The 23,357-nt window shown below is 36.3% G+C and overlaps 3 protein-coding genes across 10 annotated transcripts; 2 read left to right on the forward strand and 1 right to left on the reverse strand.

Moving 5' to 3' along the window:
* Nucleotides 1-219: 219 nt before the first annotated feature.
* Nucleotides 220-9,456, reverse strand: LOC128027477 (ADP-ribosylation factor-like protein 13B). 7 transcript variants are annotated; one of them, XM_052615139.1, is made up of 10 exons: nucleotides 4,291-4,908; nucleotides 3,767-3,972; nucleotides 3,308-3,378; nucleotides 2,959-3,208; nucleotides 2,600-2,705; nucleotides 2,224-2,429; nucleotides 1,598-1,694; nucleotides 1,235-1,502; nucleotides 1,044-1,154; nucleotides 220-918 (listed from the first exon to the last, which is right to left on the reverse strand). In XM_052615139.1, exons 2-10 carry the CDS (start codon nucleotides 3,934-3,936, stop codon nucleotides 857-859), a joined length of 1,341 nt encoding a protein of 446 aa, XP_052471099.1. In that variant the 5' UTR covers nucleotides 3,937-3,972; nucleotides 4,291-4,908; the 3' UTR covers nucleotides 220-856. The 7 variants fall into 7 exon arrangements, with proteins under 7 accessions (XP_052471099.1, XP_052471101.1, XP_052471100.1 ...); XM_052615141.1 differs by lacking the exons at nucleotides 3,767-3,972; nucleotides 4,291-4,908 and adding an exon at nucleotides 9,317-9,456 and having other exon boundaries at nucleotides 2,959-3,190; XM_052615140.1 differs by lacking the exons at nucleotides 3,767-3,972; nucleotides 4,291-4,908 and adding an exon at nucleotides 9,317-9,456.
* Nucleotides 9,057-17,626, forward strand: LOC128027478 (endoplasmic reticulum membrane adapter protein XK-like). The gene is made up of 3 exons (XM_052615142.1): nucleotides 9,057-9,965; nucleotides 14,775-15,040; nucleotides 16,053-17,626. The coding sequence occupies exons 1-3, from the start codon at nucleotides 9,616-9,618 to the stop codon at nucleotides 16,847-16,849; spliced, it is 1,413 nt and encodes a 470-aa protein (XP_052471102.1). The 5' UTR covers nucleotides 9,057-9,615; the 3' UTR covers nucleotides 16,850-17,626.
* A 743-nt stretch (nucleotides 17,627-18,369) lies between these two features.
* Nucleotides 18,370-23,241, forward strand: LOC128027479 (cytochrome b-245 heavy chain). 2 transcript variants are annotated; one of them, XM_052615143.1, is made up of 13 exons: nucleotides 18,370-18,926; nucleotides 19,060-19,155; nucleotides 19,334-19,444; nucleotides 19,529-19,613; nucleotides 20,069-20,220; nucleotides 20,459-20,640; nucleotides 20,739-20,865; nucleotides 20,955-21,047; nucleotides 21,133-21,374; nucleotides 21,966-22,128; nucleotides 22,297-22,443; nucleotides 22,529-22,653; nucleotides 22,727-23,241. In XM_052615143.1, the coding sequence occupies exons 1-13, from the start codon at nucleotides 18,882-18,884 to the stop codon at nucleotides 22,851-22,853; spliced, it is 1,695 nt and encodes a 564-aa protein (XP_052471103.1). In that variant the 5' UTR covers nucleotides 18,370-18,881; the 3' UTR covers nucleotides 22,854-23,241. The 2 variants fall into 2 exon arrangements, with proteins under 2 accessions (XP_052471103.1, XP_052471104.1); XM_052615144.1 differs by lacking the exon at nucleotides 20,069-20,220 and having other exon boundaries at nucleotides 18,371-18,926; nucleotides 20,493-20,640.
* The last annotated feature ends 116 nt before the right edge of the window (nucleotides 23,242-23,357 follow it).

The raw sequence follows: 23,357 nt of genomic DNA on the forward strand, positions 1-23,357 counted from the left end.
ATGGCTTTATCATTTTTGTAAAAAAATAAATAATAATAATAAAATGTAATATAAATTACATGAAATTACCCATGCGATAAATGGTCAAATTAAATATTAAATTATGTTTTTCTGTTAGCCTGCAGGTAGCAAGAGGACCGCTTGACTGACTAGCTTAAAGTGCTAACTGGTTAAGAAAAGCTCTAATTCAAAAGTAATAGGTTAATAATATATTGCCAGTGTTTTGATCAGGATTTATTTGTTCATATATTTGGTGGAAAAACATCAGGGACAATCATTTTCAACAAGCAGTATACCATAAAGCATTTTTTTCTCCATATAAAATAGTCAAAAACATATAAAAAGTACAAACTGTCTTTTTAAAAAGATACAAATAGAATTTCTCACACACACACAAAGTAGGAATCGTCTTATCCAAACCTGAAACATCTCAGATTAAAAAATAAACACAGTGAATGCAATATACTTCATGATAAACCGCCCTGTTTATCTATCAGACTGACTCATCAAATACTATAGGTTATGTGAGTAAGTTGTAATACAAAAATATATTTTTCATAAGAAAGCTAGTCGGTTTTCAGGACAGATCTTCTTGAATGGATGCCCCATTTGAAGTATAATTCTTTCTCAATCTCTTAATAAAATTACAATACAAAGTATAAATATTTTTATGAATGTTGCCTCGAGTCTTTGCAAAAGAACTGATGACGACATTCTAGCAATTACAAAACAGGAACTCCTGTTCGCAGACTTCGGGAGCAGACGTCTGTTCTTGTAAGAGACATCAATAAGTGCTTCAGCATGTTCATAGGTCATTTATTTCTTCTGTGTGATGACGCCCACGATTCCTTTTTCTTTACCAAACCACGCCCTGTTCCTGTCTGGCTTTGAGAGCCAAAATTGCTTTTCGGTAAAGGTCTATAAATGAAAAAGACAAGTTAAATGTTAAATAGAATTTTAAAATTCCTCCCACAAGGTCTAAATTTACCCCAAGAGCAGCCATGATCAAACCGAATAGTGTTTTAGAGGTCACCGATGCTCACCGAAAGTAGTTGAAAGATCAACAGGCTGTGTATAAGCTGCTGGAACTTCCTCTGTGTTTATCTTGTTCTTACGTTTCACTTTAACCATCTTCTTTTTTCTCTTTATTTCCTCTTTTCATGTAATAGGTTAAAAGCATGAAATGAAATAGGATATAGTATTTCATAGTTTTAATGACATTTTGTTTCAATACCTCTAGAGGGTTTGGAGACCTCACTGTTGGGGGACTCTGGTAGACCAGATTTCTCCTCTTTTACTTGGGCTTTGTGTTTCGTTTTCCTTTGTTTGGGAGTCAGTAATGCACTGCTGGCTTTATCTTTCTGGCTGTTGTGGTCCTGATCGGCTTTCTTTCTTTCGGTTTTCTCAACCTCTTGTTTATTTACTCCTCTGCTTGGACTCTCCTTCTTAATTTTAACCTTTACTTTCTTCTTCTTGCTTATTTTCTTTTTTAAAGAGTTCTCCTACAAATGCCAGGGGTGAATCAAGAAATTACATCTACAGTACAGATTTGTAAAAATAAATAAATAAACAAATAAATAAATAATATTTATTTAACCTTATTTAGAATATTTTTGATTGGATGAAGAGTACCATTTTCCCTCACAATTTCATTTTGCTGTTCTTGACGGATATTGGTTTTGCTTGTACGTGTTCTGCAAGACAAGATGAGTTGCATAATTCTTCAAATGTACACAAATGAGATAAGATGTTTGCAAATGTTCAAAAGTGTGGGTCGAAAAAAAAATGAATATTAAAATGTTAATAAGAAAAAGTGATAGTGAAAACTTTTACGTTTCAAAAAAAAAAAAAAACTATTTTAAATAGATGCTCTTGAATAGAATCCTGGGGGGAAAAAAGATAATAGTTTATATAAAATGTAAAAAGCAGTACAATTATTATCAACATTGATAAAAACATAAGAAATGTTTCTTGAACACCAAATCAACATTTCAACAATTCAGCTTTTAAATTAAAAGAATTGCATTTTAAACATATATTAAAATAGAAATGGTTATTTTTAAAGTGCAATAATATTTTATAATATAACTGAATTTTGATTAAATAAATGTAGCCTTGATGAGCATAAGAGACTTATTTAACAAGCATTTAAAAATCTTACTGACCCCAAACTTTTGAATGGTAGTGTAAATACATATTATCTTATACAGACGCAGCTCTTACTTTTCCTCTTTAGACTTGTTCCGGCTCTTCTCTGTTTTCCCTCTCCTTTCTTTTTCTTCTGGCTCTAATGGTCGCCTCCCATCTCTCGTCACACGGGCACAGAGGTCAGGGTAGTCCAGGCACACAGCTCGCAGTAGCCATCTGAGACCTCGCAGGGTCTTTCTGTCCGACCAGCGACGCAGGTCCATTGACGCAGAACATGGCTCCTGAAGATTGAGAACAAACCGCTCAAAATGCATTGAAATCAAACTACTGGTAACCTGTCAGAATGTTGCAATAAACTTTAACATATCATCAGTTCCCTTACGTCTTCTTGGAGGCTTATCATACGTTTTGAATATGTCATTGAATATTTGTATTATTTCACAGTACTCACAATGTGGCAAAGGGAACGGCTCTGGTTGACCAGACTCTCTAGGGAGAGAATTTCAATGAGTTCATTTCCCAGAAGAGCATTCATTTTGTCCTGTTTATTTGCCAGCCTGTTATGAGATATAGAGGTGGCCAAAATAAGCTGGATTGCACGCAAGATTCAAATAGTCACCTATAAGACACAGTGAAGATGGTTTATTACTGCTATTTGTACCTTGAGAACACTGGATTTGAAAAACTAGTTTGGAGCATTGTTAAAGAAAAGTATAAAAAAAATGTATATGATTTAAAATAACAAACTGATATATTTCCAGCAGAAAGAGGATTTAATAATTATAGCAGTTGTAAACAGGGGTATCTTACACAAGAAGAGGTTTTCCTGCTACTCTTGGATGCTTCAGTAAGTCCACCAGAGCTTCTCTGACCTCTTTCATTCGTTGTCTATCACTGGAATCCACCACAAAGACGATGCCGTGAGCTTCACCGTAATGCTCTCTCCAGGACCCCCGTACCTCAGGAGCCCCTCCCATATCCAGTATGTCAACCAAGTAGTTTTCCACTCTTAATTCAGTGTGGACACATCCATGAGTGGGACCTAGATCTCCAGGGGGCACTGAATAAGTTACATAACATTAAAACTGAACAAATTGAAGTCAATTTACCAAATATATCTCTTGTATATTTTACCATTTATAAATTGTGCCTAAATTACCTCTTAACATCCCACCGACACAAGATGTTTTTCCAGCTTTGTCCAAGCCAACTACTAGAACCGTGATTTTCCTAGAAAATTTTAAAACACGGTTACTTCAGTGGAAATGATCATTTAAAGGAAAACACCACCGTTTTCCCTCTAACACTTACTCATGTAACTGTCTTTAAAAAGGGAAAACATGCAAGAGTTTGGTGGCTTCTAAATTCATCCCCATTTGGATCCTAAGGATTGCTTATATAGTGGCGCTGCGTGCTACAACGATTGAGTGCACGCACTGAGACAAAGGAGGTACATATCAACTCAAGTTGAGGGAAGAACATAGTGGAAATATGAAAAAACTGTGGCGTTTTCCTTTAATATGTAGCATTTGTTGATAATAGGCTGACCCCTTCTGATCAGCAACAACAACAAAAAGATCATACAGAATTGGACAGGATTTACGTGGCTGACAGGTACCTCAGTGGTTGCTGGAGTTTGGAGACCCAGCTACAGCAATTGCTCATGAGGTTGAACATGTTGATCTGAGAAGGAGAGCACCATGGAGAGAACCAACATCTCCTTAACTCGTAACTGAGAGCAGATAACAGGGATGCTCGATCATTTGTACTCATTCCCTTGGAATACATGTAAACCTCAGCTGTTGTGTCTCGCAAGGCATTAACCTTAAGAATTGGGCATTCGTTAGTTACTTCAATTTCTGACACCCACACCCAGCCCGTAAAACCTGGAATGCTCGAAAACGAAATACTAAACACTATGGCTAAATATAATATAAGGGTTTTTTTTATCATTATTTAAGGGTTATATACACACTTCATTTTACAACAAAGCCAAATAACAAAACCTCTAGCCTTCTTTTCATACTTAAGAATCAGCATATAAGCAAACATTTTTCAGCATTTAGCATTTATATTTATGGCTTTAAGAGATCAAAGTTTTTGAGCCAACTAGCAGAATAAACTCTTTCATGGCAAAATCACCTGGTCATATTCAGATAGCAGCTGTCTCTCCAGTGTAGACACAGACTAGTCTAAATTACATTTGCAGGTGCCTGAAAAGGAAGATTTGCGATCTCAGTGCTTAGTCCATCAACTTACATCTGTTCAGTCCCATAACCCTTAAAAAAAATAGAGTCAATTACGCTGTTCTCCTTCTGAACACTTGAGCCCTTTATCCAAGCAGCATGTGCTGCTGCAGCCCACCCATCAGTTACTCTCTATACTTTGAAACGTAAAATAAGTGTGGACATTTTTTCTGACAGCTTGATGCTATAACTATGCTTCTAAACTGCATATCTGACTACTGACAGAGGACATCAACATTTTAGTGTGGATTATACTACAGACAGATTATAATTCAGAGTGTTTCAGAGTGTTGGAGACCACTATAATATTCAGTGTAGTCCACTGCATGATCACATGTGATCATAAACCGCATTACTGAGTATACATATGCAGAGACGTAATACAGCACATCATATCACATATACAGAGTTCACGTATAGTCAGTGAAGAAAAAACTATTATACATTACTCAACAGTAGTATGTCAGACTCCATGCGTTTTTGTTCGTCTCTCCAGAAACATTTTGCACAAGTCTGCTAAAAACGAATCAGGCTTACTCCTCTAATCCGGTCACCTCGTGTGGGAGGAGCTTAGAAGGAACACCATCACATGCTTGCAACCAATCATATGGGAGACAGATGACAGCTGCCTTTCTCAATGGTTTTATCTGGGCTAAAATGTAGACATCTGCCAGGTTATTATAGGCCAAATATACGTAAAGATCCTAAAAAATACTTCGCTTTTAGTTATAGGAGTCGTATGAAATGTCCATAGACATCTGCTTTGAGGTAAATGTGAAATATTGTCTACTGCTCAGTCTAATGCATATTGGCATGTACTAGAGCATCATAGCATGATGACATCCAATTTACACAACACTGGCAGATATATAATCCAAGCGATGCAGGCTCACTTGTACATGCTTCTAAAATCTCCATCTTCAGAAGACTATTGATGCTGCTTAACCACGGAGTAAAACATCAAATCAAAATGGACAATTATTATTTTTCATGGAATACTTTAGTATTGTAAATTATTTATCCATGCACATAACTATTTTTTCATGCATGTGGCCTCATAATCTTTCAATCAAAAACATTAACTTCCCCTTCCCCTTGAAACAGCATCTCTTCTCTGATGACGTATGCATCAGCAGCATAAGAGCTGGCCAATAATCCAATAATCCATCGTATTCACCAACCGGTCACTCATATGAGGTCACAGCAATTAGCAGACAACAAGGATCCAATTAAACCCTGGTGGACGAAATCAAGTCCCACCCTACATTTTTTCTTTTTTTTTTCATGAATGTTTCACTATACATCACAATAGGGAAAAAAGACATTACCAACATTCATGCTGACTTTATACAGGGAACTAGAAAGACTGGTTCCTGGACATAATAAAGTTCCACCCTTCTTTTTTTGTTTTGTTTGAGAAGCGGTTTCATTCAGACATACATCACAATAGGAAAAAAAGACATTCCCAACTTTCATTTCATACTGACATAATTACAGAAAACTAGAACGGCTTGTTCAGTGATGATGATAATGATAATGATAACTGTACAGTTTTAATTCATTCTAATTCTATGAGAATAGTTAAGTCCACATCACAGCAATAATGACATGATGTAGTCTGTCTGAAACGACTTTTTCCAGTCGGTGAAAGATAAAAACATTGACAGCTAATCAAAATCCACCTTTTAAAAAACTTAAGCTTTTAAAGAGGTGGGGGGGGGGGTGAATAATATAAATAAATAATTAAGCTCATAGTTATCATTCTGGGTGTGATGTTAATGAAATTTCAAATGAACATTATTAAACAAATATTCAAATATTTTGTATAAGATAAAATATCAAAACAAAAATTGAAAGTTTCATTTGAAAAAAAAAATGAAACCAACTTTTTTTTCCTTTTAATAAATACATTTTATCAGCCCATCCCATTGTCATTTTTAGTCTATGAATTAAATGTAATATAATTAGCATCAAATACCTTTTGTCTTAATTTTGAATGGAATAGTTTAAGAAAAGAACTCTTTAAAATAATTGGCACTTGGTTTGATATTTTGTTTATTCAGTGACATTCATTTATTTTTAAGTGTGGCCAATATTTTGGAGCCATTGTATAAAGTCAGTTGTACATTTAACAGCATCACAGTATACCACAGTCAATTTGAGGTGAAACTTCAGTGATCTTACCATGTCTTTCCTGCATCCTGAATTCATGTCAGGAAGATTGTCATTATGATAACAACATAGTTTTGGGCTCAACCCACATCACAGCCTTCATCGATCTCGGTCACTGTCACAAGATTGTTCCGAGCACAAAAAAACTGCACTGAATCTCAACCTTTATCTAAATCAGCTAAATTTGAATAAACAAATATGTGACTAAATATTGTAGAAACTTCATTTTCTGTAAAGTTGCTTTATAATGACTTGTATCGTAAAAAGTGCTATACAAATAAACTTGAATTGACTTGAACATAGGCTTAAGGAAAGATTATCTGCTCTAATCACTTTCCAAGAATTTTAGAATTACAGTTGAGAACATGGGTGTATGATATACTTTTGACCACCAGGGGTTCAATTCAAGACATTTAATTTTCTGTTTAGTCATTTCAGAATGCACTTAAAACATATTTGGTGGTGAAACAAGTTTTCACTCAGAAATGCCAAGTTTCACAAATAATTGCAAAGAAACAGTAAGTAACATACATTTTGGTAGTAGAAAGTCTGAAATGGTATTTCTCTCATACATCAATAATCTATGTTTTTATATATCTTTTATATAGAACTAAAATTCCTTTTACCAGTGTATTGTTGAGAATTAAAAAACACTTTAGACATGCGTCCACATCTATCAATTCGAGTGATTCTCTGAAAGAGCATATTAATTGAGTTTCTACCACTTAAAACCGGATGTACTGTAAAGCAACGGTCAAAACAAAAAAGCAGCATCCTCTTTACTTCCCTCTAGTCTGATCTGATTAAGTAATTACTGGCAGGCAGTTTCTTCATCTGCTGATTAAGCTTGAATGCAGATACAATCCCTTGTCGGCTGGCCATGACACAAATGGAAACAGCTCAGTGATCATGTGTCATGTCCTTACAGCAGCTCATTTAATACACTCGATTCTATGAATCACAAGCTGCACAACTGTGCATGCCACATTATCCAAGCTCCAAAGATTCCACAAGCTCATGTGTTTCACTAATCACTGCATTATCCTATGATTGACTGGGCATTTGTGAGCTTGACGACTGTGGACTTGAGTCAGAGTAGGCCATATGCATTTGTTAACTGATCATGGCTAGTTCAGGCAGTTTAGGACAATTAGATTCTGTGAGGGGGAGAACACCGAGTAGCACATACTGTGTGCCACTCCACACATAGTAAAGATATTCAACTGAAATGCTAAATCTCTATATTGATAATTAGATTTAAAAAAAATCTATAAACATTGTGAGATGCAGGTGCTTTCAAAAGGCCATTGATAGTTTTACCATGTGGCTGCCATAGGCAATGGCAGTTTGCAATGAGAGTATTTGATGAGAGCAAGGGTGGTTTATGGCCCTGTGAGGCCCCTGTTGGCACCAGACGCTATGGAGACACTCTCTTGAATTTTAATGTCTAAATTGAGGTACAAGATAGTTGCAACTGTGAAAACCTTGACATGTATTTAAAAGCAACACCACTGTAGTGTGACTAGTATAAAACATCAAAGCTCTAAAAGGACATAATATTTGTAATTTCTACATTTATAAATTTTTTAAATCTGCTGTATAAAAATAACAAACTATTCTAAGATCATATGTAAGATATGTAGCCTAATACATATAATTTTGTTTAATCCAAAAATTTTACATATGTAGGGCCTAACCGGTCACCCCCCATTTTCAACATATGCTCACAAAGCTGACACTTCATAGTTTACTGTTCAAGAATCAGAATTTCTCAGATTGTTATGATAATAAAGATATATAAGCTTAAACAAGAAAACAAAAATAAAAATATTAAAAACATTTTTAGATGTGTAAAAAATTGTGTTGCTTTAGGATATGATTTTAGAAACACAATGACGCTAAAGCCACAAGTCTACTAATACTTCATTTGAAATTTAATAATTTCTACATTTTTATGAAACATTTTCTAAGACCATATCATGTGTGTTTTAAAAGAAGGCTAATAAAAAGCGAATAAAAGTGATTTATGACCCCTGTAAGCTCTCTTGTGAGCCATTATCTCATGTCTGGGCCAGCAAACTGTCCCATTCAGGATCCTATTGTTCTTACGAAATGAGCCTTTCACACCTCTGCCAGTTATGACACATTATCCGCATTATTCTTTTGTTTTAATTCAGCCATTATTAGCCTTTGTTCTGGTATTTCAAGGTTTACCGAGCCACATTGTTTCAATCACAGTATACACTTACCCAACTTTTATCAAAAGTCTTACTATAAAAATACAAAACATTTTCTTGCGACCTTGCATTATGAAGAAGAACCGCACCAGTTGTAGCAGCATTAGAGTTACCAATAGCAGCTACATAAGACAATTTACGAAATTATTAATACACTTTTACTCATAACTCACTTTAAACCACAAACTAGTGTTTGTAATAATTTCCCTTTGCGCCCACATATGGAATTTGGTCGTTTACAGTTGTTAAAAAAATACAGTCTTTATAGCCTTTTATATCTGTGCACAAATTAGCATTTTATATGTACATCTTTATGGTTTTCAAAATACCTCAAATCTCAAGTAAATCACATACAAAGCGACTGGGTAATATAGTAAATCTCTTTTTTAGGACTACACTACTGTTCTGGTTAACACAATCAATGTGCACTAGGACCCGGGGAATCCTGCAGCCAGAGACAGTACAGGCTGTCAGTCACTGCATGTCAGGACCAGATATAAAAACAGGACACACCTGGCTTTAAGATCTGAGACGGCTCCGTTGAAAATCTCTCTGCGAAATGGAAATGATCTGACAGTTCAATTAATCGAAGTTGGCGGCATCTTCATGTCTAGATGGGTACGTAGGATATTTTAGAACAACAGAAGACTTTCATTGACAGAACTGCATATTTGGCAATGTACGGGGCTGGGTTCACCAAATGTGGAGCGCACAGACGGTTCATTTGAGATCCGAATCACCGACGAAGTTTACTGAACAATGGCATAAATGCTGCGCGGATCGAGCCCTATAAAGCTCACGAGAAGTGGAAGATGGAAAACAACAAGCCGAAAGATCATGACATCACGGAGGTGGTGGCGCAGCAGTCCGCCGCGAACCCGAGTGAGAACGGCATCGTGGTGATCAACCACAGTAAAAGCCATCCACCTTTCAGCGTGCTGTGGGCGACAGTCCTGTTCTGCGCGGAGTTCATATGTGCCTCGATGCTCAGCCGCACGTACCGTAAGTCTGACGACGTTGTGTGGATGGGACTGACGATTACATTCATACTGGTTCCCTCGGTTCTGACCCAGCTCACACTGACGTTCGTACACCGGGACTTGGGGAGAGATCGACCCTTTGTGCTCTTCATGCATCTGCTTCAGATGGGGCCTATTATAAGGTATGAGCGTGAGTGAGAAGACACTTTATGGGCACGTGACCACAACATGTTAATACACAGGTGTGAATGTTAATCATAGTAGGTCAGTTTCACTATGGGATACAAAAAGCTGTAGTAGATAATTTCCACAGTAATTCCCAAGAATAAAAGCGAGTTCACTGAACACACTTGCAAAACTGCTTGTCCTACATTCCGGGTCTATTGTGTTTTCCAGTCGGGCTAACGTTACCAAAATGTATCACCGCCCTCCCCAAGGGCTATCTTGATTATTGATATACAATTCCTAAATAGATTCGCGTTGTTCACTCGCTTGTAGGAGTGAAATGGATCGTAGTTGATCGTTTACACTTTGTTTCTAAGTCTTGCCGATTTAAACATTCAAGCGCACTTGGAGCTAGCCGCACTCATTCAGAACGCGCACAGAGAGCCGCGTTTCAGACAATGCGCGTACACAGTCGGTTATGTCATAAGTGAACGTATACAGTGGAGAAATAAATCTCCCGTGCGTCATTATCAGATTCGTCTTAAAGTGGCAGCAGCCTATAAATACCTGCTGTTCCATTAGTGCCACCTGCTGTCAGAGAGTGACATTTGCGTCTCATTCACAAACTATAAAAATCAGACTGTTTTTGATTCATGTTTTGTAATTCAAATCCAGTGGTTGCTTCTGATTTTAATTAGAGCACAGGCAAAGCGTTTTTATATGAAGAGATTTCTCTTAGATATATAACTTTTATTTGATTTGGGATTTGTTTTAATATTTCAAGTTAGTTTTAACATTCAAGTAAGTTTCAGCATTTTGTCTGAGAAATAATAAAACAACACCATTTAATTTATAATTTGCCCTAAATCTCATTTTGTGTGTGTATATATATATATATATATATATATATATATATATATATATATATATATATATATATATATATATATATGAAAATTGTATTGTGTAATCTGTATCTTGAATTTTATAGCATCGTAAGGTTAGTGTGTCATTACATCGGTTTTCAGCCAGTGGTTTTCAAATCCAATCCTCGCCCCCACAACTCAATTAAAGTTTTCTTAACTTCAGAACATTAATGCATAGATTTGCGCTGCGCTGTTGCCTGCAGTGTCTTCACACACAGACAAAATTTACTAGAGAAGTGTGACATAATATACCTCTGTAAATACACTTTAATGACCTTTGAATGGAATTCATGCTCACTTCGAACTAGAATCATGGTGAATATCCGGTGATGTCCACTTCACAGGGCACTTATGGTCAAATGGAACAAATGTCTGAAGTGATAAGAGGAACATAAAATATGCAGAGCCGGGGGGACGAGAGGACTGGAGTTTAAAACCACTGCAATATGCTGCTAGGTTTTTGCTGATCATGCTGGTTTGTCCACAGTAAAGTTCAACCGATGTCTTTTTTTTAATATTATTATTCTGGCTAGTTAAATTTCATTTTGGTCTACCAAAACCTAACGAATGCCTGCCTGAGGGACTACCAGGGATTTTGAAAATTTGCGAGCTCTGCGCATTGACCTTTTGTGAACACTGGTGATACTAATAAATTATTACTGAGCACCACATCAGCATATCAAAATGATTTCTAGATTAATGGTTGCTGAGAATCCAGCTTTTCCACAACAGGAATAAATTACACACACACACACACACACACACACAAATATATTTATATATATATATTTACTCAAAAAAGGATAAACTAATAACATATATAAATTGTTCCTATGTACATATTTCTTTACAAAATCTAATTTTGTGTATTTTAAATATTTTTTTTAATTAATGGAATGGATCAAACTGTGAAAGAAAAAGCACCTGAAAGAACAGTTAGAGCTCCTTCAGTATTGTTTAAAATCAACAACAGGATTCTGTGCATCCTAAAATGTGGGAAAATCACAATACTCAAGTAATGAACAAGAATGAGCTGATGTATTTTTTTTTTTAACTGCTGAATGGCAGTTTCAAGTGTTCAGTTTTTAAGAAGTTCCACTTCCCAAATGCCAGGCTGTCTTCCAAAAAATAATTTAGATGCAGTACTCCCCTTGCTTCTTGCAAGCATGTTTCAAAATGTGTTCAGTCTTGTTGAGCAAACCTTGACATGTTTTCCATGTTATTAAGGTGGAGTTTAGGTGTTTCAAGAGTGAAACCAAAAGTTCCCCGAGGGAACTAAGAGTGTCTGTCGCCACACAGAAACACAACTACCATCATTTTTCTGTCTACCATGAGTTATTGTACTCCGTTTTAACAATACAGCTATCTAGGAATATGTGGCAGGTAACACAAGGACAGATAATATCTAGGTCATGGTCAGAAAGTATGCAAATATCTCCAAAGGCTGTTGAGTGTACAGCAGAAATCAATGTCAAGTCTTACAGCTGGTGTAATCAACAGATTTCTGCTCCTAGCAGTGCACTGCACTTGCTTTTTATGTAATTATTTACAGTTGTCTTATGTTAAATTGCTAAGCTGTTTAAATTAAAAATGCAGTTGCTCATGATTTCTTATCAAACAAATAGCTTGTGGTTTTACATTGAGTCTTCAGACCTGCAAGCTTCATATCAAATTAAAATTCAAAGACACATCTGTTTTGCTGCGTGTTATCAAGTCTGAAGAAAATAATAAGAAAAAACGACTTGGAGGAATGCTGAGTGCAGGTCTGACGTGTGGACTAAGTCCTTCTTTGGTGTGCTGTGCTGAGGTCAGTGAGCAGTCAGTAGGCTGGAAGGAAAGATGAGGGTCAGGGTCACCCCTATAAATATCTGACAGCGTGTCATAAGTCATTCTCTCGAATGAATAAGGAAATGTCTTATCTTACTAAACTCAGATCTTCCTGTTTACAGCAATCATCTCATTGTATTTCTTGAGAGTAGAGCTAATGAAGAATGATTCTTTCTGAAGTGACTGTGGATTTATGTGAATGTTTTTTCCTGTTGATATTTGGCATACAGTTCTACATGGTTTTAGCACATTTGTTAGGGTCTGTGGTTTACCACATTTGAGCTGCAAACACAAAAGTTGTATGTTGAAAAAAGCATTCATCATTGGTATTAAGTATTAAGTATCAAGAACAAAACAGCCCCCTCCATCATCTCCTTATATAATAACAGGGCCTTTAGTTAATGTGCAGAAACCAAAGACAGTCTTTAGTAATCATTTTACCAAGCTCTGAATAACATCTTATAACAGGCTCTGGTTTCTTTGTGAAGTGTTCTAAAGCGGCAGACAGCTTTCACTTTGTATTAGATTACAAGTGACCCACACTCTATAGATGCCATCATTTTGTGCATCAGATTATGCCAAAGTATAACAAGCCTTTTTTTAGGTGCTTTGAACATATTTTACAGTAAACCGCCATTCAAAACAATGGTATATATTTTTTCTTTGTTTTTCATCCGAAATGGTGTCATGTTAAACGAACACAGACAATCAAACCTATTATATTCGTGTTTGGATTGTAGACAGTATTTACATGGATTTGAATAAACATGGCCACTTGTGCAGACTGGAACAGTCTCTTCCGCATGCTGTGCAGCTAAGTGTTAAAATTGTAGTTTGGAGCATCATTCTCGCTTAACAGCTAAAGAGGTGTTCACAGTGACATTTGCTGTGCTAAAATGAACGGAAATCATTAATAATCATTTGGAGTTCTAGCTTGGGTTAGATTTGCGGCGACATGAGTGATAGAGTCATTTGGTGAGGAGGCAGTGTGAGGAGAGTGAAACTCACGTGATCTGTTATCTGATGCTTTACATGCAGCAGTTGAGTAGAGCCTATTGCCAACCAACCACACAGACACATAACCTACTTACACAATATAATCATGCAATGAGTGTCAATTGAATATAAATGGATGGTCAACCCAAAAATCTAATCTCTGGGATCTCTTTCTTACCCTCATGTCATTCCAACCCTGTACTACATTTTTTTTATAATGTGGAACTCAAGAGATAATAGAATGTTGGTAAACAAACTGTTTTAGTTGCAATTGTCTTCTATAATCAAAGTCCTAAGAGGAGGCCATGAATTATTACCTTTTTTTCTTTCTTGCTTTTGTCATCACAACTTGATATTATCTCGTGATCTCGACATTACAAAAGTTGTTTTCTCATTATCACAACTCAATCTTTCCATGATTTCGACATAACAAAAGTTGCTTTTTCTTTATCATAACTTAATCTTTTTGTGATTTCGACACAACAAAAGTTGTTTTCTCGTAATCAAGACTTAACTATCTTGTAACATCGATACAATTTTCCCTTATAATATATAATTAAGTTGTGATCAAAACAAAACAAGAAAGTAAAAAAAAAATAATAATCTATGGCCTCTTAGAACTTAGTTTTATAAAATCTTATTTGTTTATAGATACTACAGTTCACATCAGTGTTGGGCTGAAGTGACTTGTTTTTTGTGAGTGTAATAATGTTAAGCATGTTCACTCGTGTGGTAAAGTTAATTTGATTGCAGTTTAAAGGCAATGCTTTATTCAAGAGCGAAATGCAAACACCACTGTTGTGAAGTTTTCATCTAGAATGAGCACTGACAGCACACTTCTCATATTTCAGCAAAGTGTAAGCTGATAAACTGGTTTGAAGTGATTTGATCTTTAAGATTTTGCTGCCACCTTCTGCAAACCAAATGTAATGGTAGTGAAAGTCTGTTGTGTTTGCTCGTATTGGTCAATCATGTTAGAATTAAAAGTTTTGTTTTGTTTATAAATCAGTTGCCATATCCTCAAAATCTATTGTAAGCAGTTCTTTTAGTATCTGTCTGTTTCCTTTTTCCTTTCAGGTGCATTGAAGCTCTCGTTGTTTACTGTCAGACGGGAAGAAATGAGGAACCATATGTTACGATTTCAAGAAAGGTCAAGCTAAAGCATGGCAGAGGCTTAGGCCCAGCCTTCGAATGTGAGATCGGACATTCAGAGCGCAAACTAGCCATCCACCGCAATGCCTTTAAACGCACAGCTATCATCCAGGCCTTCCTGGGCTCCACTCCACAGCTCACTCTACAGCTCTATGCCACCATTCAGGAAAAATATGTCCTTCCTACACGGCGTAAGTCTGAATTCTTCACTCGATACCAAATGTAATAACACTTTACGCTTCACTTTTCCCAGATTAGATAAAGGTAGTTAATGCATTCACAAACATGAAAGGAATCTTTTCATTAAAAATGAAAATGAACTTGTCCTAAAACCGTCCAAGATGTAGATGAGCATTTTCTCATCATTGGATCCTCTGGAGTGAATGGGTACCTTCAAAATAAGAGTCTAAAGACCAGATAAAAATATCTCAGTACATCCAACTAATGTTTTTTCAGCTGTTTGGAATCTCATTCTAACAGCACCCAATTCACTGCAGAGGATTTATTAGTGAGCAAATTATGTGATGCCAAATTTCTCCAAATCTGAGGTGATCAAATTTTCATTGGGCTATTCCTTTTGACAAACGATAAGCATTACATTTGTTACAATATTTATTCATCTTTAGTTAATAAAAGTACAGCTATTCATTGTAAGCTGAGGTCCATTATATAATATTTCCAGATACAACATTTGATTGTAATAATTTATTGGGAAATGTTGAAATTTAACATGATCTAAGATTAATAAATGCTTTAGAAGTATTTATTTCATGTTATACTTTACATGTACTTACTATAGTAATAACCATAATTACATGCAACTAACCCTAAATGGTTATTCTTACATTTATGCATTTAGCAGACACTTTTATCCAAATATATATATATATATATATATATATATATATATATATATTTACCAGTATGTGTGTTCCCTGGGAATCGAACCCACAACCTTTTGAGCTGGTAATGCAATGCTCTACAACTGAGCCACAGGAACTCATTACAGTACTAAATTCATATTACTTTTACAAAAATGTATATTCACACTTATAACAACGATAACTATAAAAGAAGTTCGACCATATTGTTAGTTCATGTTTCCTAACTGATGTAAACAAGTGGAACCTCGTTGTAAAGCATTCCATACTATTTTTATTTTCTATATTTTTACGCTAATGCTCATCCTGTTTGTGTTTACAGTTGCCCTGATGATCATTTCCATGATATCAATCACATACGGAGCTTTAGTTTGCAGTGTTCTGGCCATACAGATCAAGTACGATGACTACAAAGTGCGAATGAAACCAACTGCCTACCTGTGCATGATCCTCTGGCGAGGATTAGAGATCGCCACACGGATCACCACTTTGGTGCTCTTCAGCACAGCCTTAACAGTCTGGGTGGTCCTGGTGGGACTGATCAACCTGTTCATCTTCTTTTTCCAGCCATGGGTTGAGTTCTGGGTTAGGAAGGCATCACTGCCTGAGAATATAGAGAAGAACTTCAGTAAACTTGGCACCACCGTGGTGCTCTGCATGGTCACGTTTCTCTACGCCTGCATTAATATTTCCTGCTGGTCCGCCGTGCAGCTGGACCTGGCTGACCACGACCTTGTGGACAAACAGCCTCGCTGGAGAAGCTTGGCTGTCTACTACACCCTGCGCTTCATGGAGAATGTGACCCTTATTGTTTTGTGGTACTTCTTCAAGTCGGACTTCTATGAATACATCTGCACGCCATTGCTGGTGGTGCAACTTATCGTGTGCTACAGCCTGGCTGTAATCTTCATGCTGATCTTCCATCAGTTCTGCCATCCGTGCCGCAGACTTTTCCACTACAATGTCGAGGACTGTCTACGTTGTGCTTGCTGCTGGAAGGAAAAGCAAAAGCAACAGCTACCTGAAGACCTTGCACCTGATCCTCAAGAGCATGCATCTCCTGACCACCTGATAGATCGAGAAACCGATATTGTGGATGATAACATGGAGGCAGCATGAAAAGCATCCTCTTTTCTGTTATTGTAGCGCCATTTGGGGCCATGCTAGGCATATTTGCACATATCCTGACTCAGGAGTATTATATTGAAATGATGAACTCAGCTATATCTATGATCCTTAGTGAAGGAACAATTGATTTTATGTGGTCCTAGATGCTTCATGAAATTTGTGTTTTATGTTGTGTAGAGCATGATTACCTTATTATGGTGATGTGGAGAGGGAAGCTCATCATTAATTCATTATAGAGTGCTGGACTATTTCTTTTTGTTGGCCATTGAAGACCAAAAAACGACCTCCGTTGAGTTATACTGTGATGATTTACAAAAGCAGCTTTCAGTAGAAAGCTGCATGGCCAGTCTGTAGGCCAGGTGTGTGGGAATTGTGCCAATATCGGAGTGACAAAAGGCACCTGTTGCACTAACATTTCCGTGGAACTGTGACTCAACAATCCAAAGAGCCTTCTGAACTTCTCTTAAGTTTGCTTCAAGAGTCCTCTGCTTTTTCTTTCTTTTTTTTTTTTTTTAAACTAAAGATTTAGAGAGCCTTCTTTAATGTTAGCAACTGAACTTCCATTTGCCTTAATAGTGTGTGATTGTAATGTTGTGTCTGGATAGACTAATGTTCTTAATTTTCCACTGCAAAAAAAGAGATGTCTGTTTATTTTGTATGGGAATATTTTTGTCTGTTTTTTGTTTTGTTTTGTTTTTTGTTGCCTGCATTATGTGCCTCTTTACTAATGAGTTGGAATAAATGAATAAATACACAGTTAATATCTGATTAGTGCCTAATAATCATGATTCTGAACTAAAGCATGCCTTTGCAAAAGTGTTTGGCTATTCATATAAAGATTTTAGGGTGAATCACATGAAACCTGTTCAGAACATGCCTGGATCCTATTTTAAATCAAAATTAAAAAAAAAGACTACATATCTATATTACATAAACTATAATGTACAAATCTACATAAACCAATAGATGGCACAAAAACTTGGAGTTGCTCGAAGTTGATTCTGTTTTAATTTGATCTAATATTTGATGTTTTTATTTTTATTTATTTATAAAATAGAACACTGCAAACTGAAATAATTGAATATAATCAGGACAAAGGACTTTTTAATTAATTTCAGTTTTAAGGTAATTAAAGAAACCGTTTAAAGGAAGTATATGTAAAAGTATGGTATTTTGGGTTAAAAAGCGCCGCTGCTGTTGGAGCTAAAGACACAATAATAAACATGATAATAAATAGCCGGCTGATAATTACGTCTGAAAGTTGCCATGACATGGTTAAATTCAGATGGTAAATGTATAATAAGTTGGCTATCCACCAATGAGATAATCACAATGTTTTAAAATGAAACCATCATATTTTAAAAATATGATTTTATTCATACATAATAAAATAGAATTTGTCTGTAAACATATGTTAAATTAATGAGATCTCCTTCATGCTTTCAGAATCTTCACTTTTTTAAATAATTTGTAAATATATTTTTATATTAACATATTTTATTGACAGTAAATTTAACACATTTTATTATATTATCAATCGAAATAAATAGAAAATAGTAGGCTATAAACTTTGCAAACCGCTTGACCTCGTAACCTCATACATTTATAAGATTTGTAAACCAAATTAATCACTTGTATGATTTATTTTCACACAAACTCTCTTGCTCCATGTTCAATACAAACGTGTGTGTGTGTGTCCTGCAATCATACATTATGAGCGTAGCAAAAAGAAAAGAAAAAATATTATATATACATCAGTAGATACGCCCAAGCCCATCGTTCAAATTTATGCCTAGTTTCCAGTCAAACATACCAGGACACGCTTTTTAACAGCCACATTAATCTCGTTCAGATTGCTTCTTTCCGGGACTTCCGTCATACATGCAACATCAACAAATCATATTTTCACAACCCGTTTCCTTGTCGATGACGACAGTAGAGGGCGGAGTCGAGGAACAGGACAGGTGAAGAATACAGCGCTCATCTGAGCAGTGTTCATTCATTCCTGCAGCAGAGAGTGAAGATGAGCAACTGGATCATCAATCAAGGGCTCAGCGCCTTCATCTTGGTAAGAGACCAGATTATTTTGCCAACTATTTCTGTTAAATAAAATCGGCCAATACAGTTAGCTATAAAACTTAAGTTAAAATAAGTCACATTTTTCCATTATTTGTAAGATATTGATGTGTCTGTATTTGTAGGTGGTGTGGATGGGCATCAACATCTTTCTGTTTGTCTACTTTTACTTACTCTATGATGTGGGACCGCAATTTGAGTACACTCGTGAACTTTTAGGGGTAAGTAATAGCATAAAAAATATGTAAAATATGCATTTTGCAATGCACTGGCTAAGACAAAAGAAGGCACCTAAGGAAGATGTTTTATTCATGAGATTCAAAGTTAGGTTTCAATTAGTAAAAAGAGAGATAAGCAGAGTAAATGAAGTGAAAGTGGATGTAATTCTGTTTCTTTCAGTCTGCATTATCTTGGGCCAGAGCTCCAGCTGCTGTACTCAACTTCAACTGCATGCTGATACTGTTACCAGTGTGCCGAAACCTGCTGTCTCTGCTCCGCGGCTCCTTCATAGTGAGTTGCTGCACACTTGCACATTTGTGTCTGAGAGAGTATATGTGAACCTCTGTAAGTATTTTGCTCTCCTGTCTGTTTCAGTGCTGTGGCAGAACAATGAGGAAACAGCTGGACAAAAATCTGACTTTCCACAAACTGGTTGCTTACATGATTGCCCTTATGACAGGTAAAAGTGTTTGAAAAATTAACAGGAAGATGTTTCTGCCTATCACAGCTTAAGCTTACTTAAGCTTGCACCTGAATGATAGGCTACAGTTTTACAGGAAAGGGCTTGCATGTCCAGTAGCTATTGCAGAACATTAAATATGCAATTCAATATAGTAAACATGCAATAGTGTTCTATATTTAATCAAATGTTCTCATTCACAGTTTGAGCCGTAGGCTAGGTATTTCATTCTGAATACTAGCATTGCAGAAAGTTATATTCTTCTTGGAAAAAAAAAAAACTGGATAGACATTGATCAAGTTTCAAATTAGTAAGAAACTGATTCTTGTATTTAAAGTGTTTGGGTCTGAATAAAGATTTGAAATATATTTGCAAGTAAACAATAATTAGAACTATTGAAACATGTTGTAACACATTTTCCGATTTTGACCATATGAAATCCTTCTTTAATGCAGCGGTTCACACTGTCGCTCATTTGTTTAACGCGGAGTGGTACACAAACAGTTTCCAAGGTCGATATGGGCCCCTTGCCAATAAACTGTCCATGCTCGATGATTCTCGTGAATTAAACACCACTTACCTGAATCCCATTCGCTCAAATTCTACTGTGAGTTACTGAACTTTTAATGGCTTTTATTACGATTTTTACATTTTCCTGTAATTTTGATTTTATATACAGTACACCGCCATTCAATAGTTTGGGGTCAGTGAGTATTTTTGCTTGCATTTAATTAATACTTTTAGAATCTTTCTTACTTCAAACTTGAATGGTAGTTTACAATTGACTATGTTGCTTCTGAAGGTATGATATATACCTGCTCTAAACTTGTTTCCTTGTACTCCAGACTCCAACGATTTTAGTATTCACCACTATTGCAGGTCTCACTGGAGTCGTCATAACTCTTGCCCTCATCCTCATGATCACTTCATCAATGGAAGTCATTCGCAGAAACTATTTTGAGGTCTTTTGGTACACACATCACCTCTTCATCGTTTTTTTTGCTGGCTTAGTTTTCCATGGTGCAGGGTAAGATCTGTTTAACTGGGTGAGTCTAATTTAAAAAAAAAAAACTGATTTGTAGGAGAATAAGATGAATTAAAATATTCTGTTTGGCTTCTGTCCAGACGCATTGTGCGAAGTCAGCAAGTGACCAATCCACCTCACGATAATTCCTTCTGCGAAGATCAGCCAGAGAGCTGGGGGGAAATTGATGAATGTCCACTTCCGCAGTTTGCAGGAGGGTTTCCTCAGGTAAAAGTTGTCACATTTACAATTACACAGGCTGTGACGGATTTATTTGAGTGCTTACCAATTTCAATTTGTTGAATCTTCTGTTGAAGACCTGGATGTGGGTAATTGGACCAATGATAATTTATCTTTGTGAGCGGCTGCTACGTTTCATTCGCTACATGCAGCCTGTCAGTTATAAGAAGGTGAGTCTTCATGGACTACATTGTTCATCTAAACCCCAGTATAGTTGTTCTGTAATGACAAACTGTTTCCATTCTTGCATTTTAGATTGTAATCCGCCCATCCAAGGTGTTGGAACTGCAGCTGGTGAAGCCTGGATTCAAGATGGAAGTCGGCCAGTATGTGTTCCTCAACTGTCCTGCCATCTCACAGCTTGAGTGGCACCCATTTACCATGACATCAGCCCCGGAAGAGGACTTCTTTAGTGTGCACATCCGCTCAGTTGGAGATTGGACTGAAAACCTCATTAAGATGGTCGAAAACCTGCCAGAGGGTGGGCAAGGACCGAAGTATGTACTTTTTGCCATTTCACTTATTCTCTGAAAATAAAGATTCCAAAAGGGGTTTTTCACAGCAGTTCTATAGAAGAACCATTTGGAGTTCCCAAAGAAGCTTTCAGTGAAATGCAATCTTAAAAATAAAGGTTCTTTATTGCCATTTAGAGTTCCATGAAGAAGCTTTAACATCCATGGAATCTTTCCATTTCACAAAAGGTTCTTTATAGTGGAAAATAATTATTAAAATGTTCTTCACAATTATAATAAAAAAATATTATTTTAAGAACTGTTCATTGAAAGGTTCTTTGGGAACCCAAAGTGGTTCTTTTATGGCATTGCTGCAACACCCTTGTTAAGGGGAGTGTGTTCTTAAAATAAAAAGAAATGTCATAGTATGATGGTTCTTTCTAATTATGGTTCTTAATGGAACCATAGATGCCAGTTTAAAAAACTTTACTTTTAAGTCTGTAGGGCATTACACATTCATGTATTCTTCAGGCTGCAGTTCTTAATTTCAGCTTAAGGAAAAGATATTTCATAATATGGAAAATGACACACAGGATCAGTAATATAAACATAAATAATCTTTTCTTGTTGCATCAGGATGGCTGTGGATGGCCCGCTTGGAACTGCGAGTGAGGATGTATTTGATTATGAGGTCAGCATGTTGGTGGGTGCTGGGATTGGAGTGACCCCATTTGCCTCTATCCTGAAGTCGATTTGGTACAAGTTTAAAGACTCTGACCCCAAACTACGAACAAAGAGGGTGAGAACATGTGGGACAAAAATAATTAAGTTGTTTGCAAAGGTTGAGTACAATCACTCTTGTTGTTACTGTAAAATTACAAATATTTGCGTTCATGTCTTAGATTTAGACAAAGTCTGGGATTCCTTGAAATTCTGTTTCTTCTTAATGTCTAACTTTTCTGTTTAGATTTACTTCTACTGGCTGTGTAGAGAGACATACGCCTTTGAGTGGTTTGCAGATCTCCTACAGGTTCTTGAGAAAGACATGGAGGAACGAGGAATGAGGGACTTCCTCACATATAAGCTCTACCTCACCGGATGGGACCAGAGTCATGTACGTGATATAAAACTGTTGTGATCTGAAGAGCAAGTTGACCTAATTTGCATAAATCACAGAACATCTAATCTTGTATTTGAAGGTTAACCATGCAATGGTGCATTTCGATAAAGATCGAGATATCATCACTGGTCTAAAACAAAAGACTGGTTATGGCCGGCCGAACTGGGATAGAGAATTTGAACAAGTTCGGCAAGAAAACCCATCGTAAGTTGCGAAACAAATTCCCACATGTGACAAAAACAACCCAGCACTAAAAGTTTATTTTAAATATACACAGGTCTGTGGTTGGAACGTTCTTGTGTGGCCCACAAGCTTTAGCAAAGGACTTGGAGAAGAAATGTGTGAAATACTCGGACGTAGATCCACGGAAAACCAAGTTTTACTTTAACAAAGAGAACTTCTGAGGAACTTTTTCACAGGAAGTATCATGCTTTGTCAGCAGTATCATGCTTTGTCATTTCTTGAATCTTTACGTCTAAATGATTCTGCATTGCTGTTACAAGAAAATGACACCCTTCATCCTGCAAGAGACTAATTCGGTGTCAAAAGTCTGCTCATTGTATTGTTTTCAAGGTTTGGCTTTCCAATTTCCTGGTTAGCAATGAATCACCAAGAATCAAGGAAATCAGACATACACCAGAATGTATTGTGTTTTTAGAAGTGCTTCCTTGTGTAAATAAGTGCTCTAAAATTAGCATTGCAAGGAGTTGTTGAAAAGGATTTCAGAATTTCACCTCTTTTTAAAAGGTGAAAAAGGAAAAGCTGTTTTTCTATAAAACCACATATATCTGATCTAACATGTCACATGGTTATTTACGGGTTTTTTTTAACCTTTGAAGAATCAAACCAACTTTATCATTTAAGACATAAATGAATACTGTACATTATATATAATGTATTTTCTAAAC

The sequence above is a fragment of the Carassius gibelio genome, chromosome A14, assembly GCF_023724105.1.
Source record: "Carassius gibelio isolate Cgi1373 ecotype wild population from Czech Republic chromosome A14, carGib1.2-hapl.c, whole genome shotgun sequence".
Lineage (NCBI taxonomy): Eukaryota > Metazoa > Chordata > Actinopteri > Cypriniformes > Cyprinidae > Carassius > Carassius gibelio.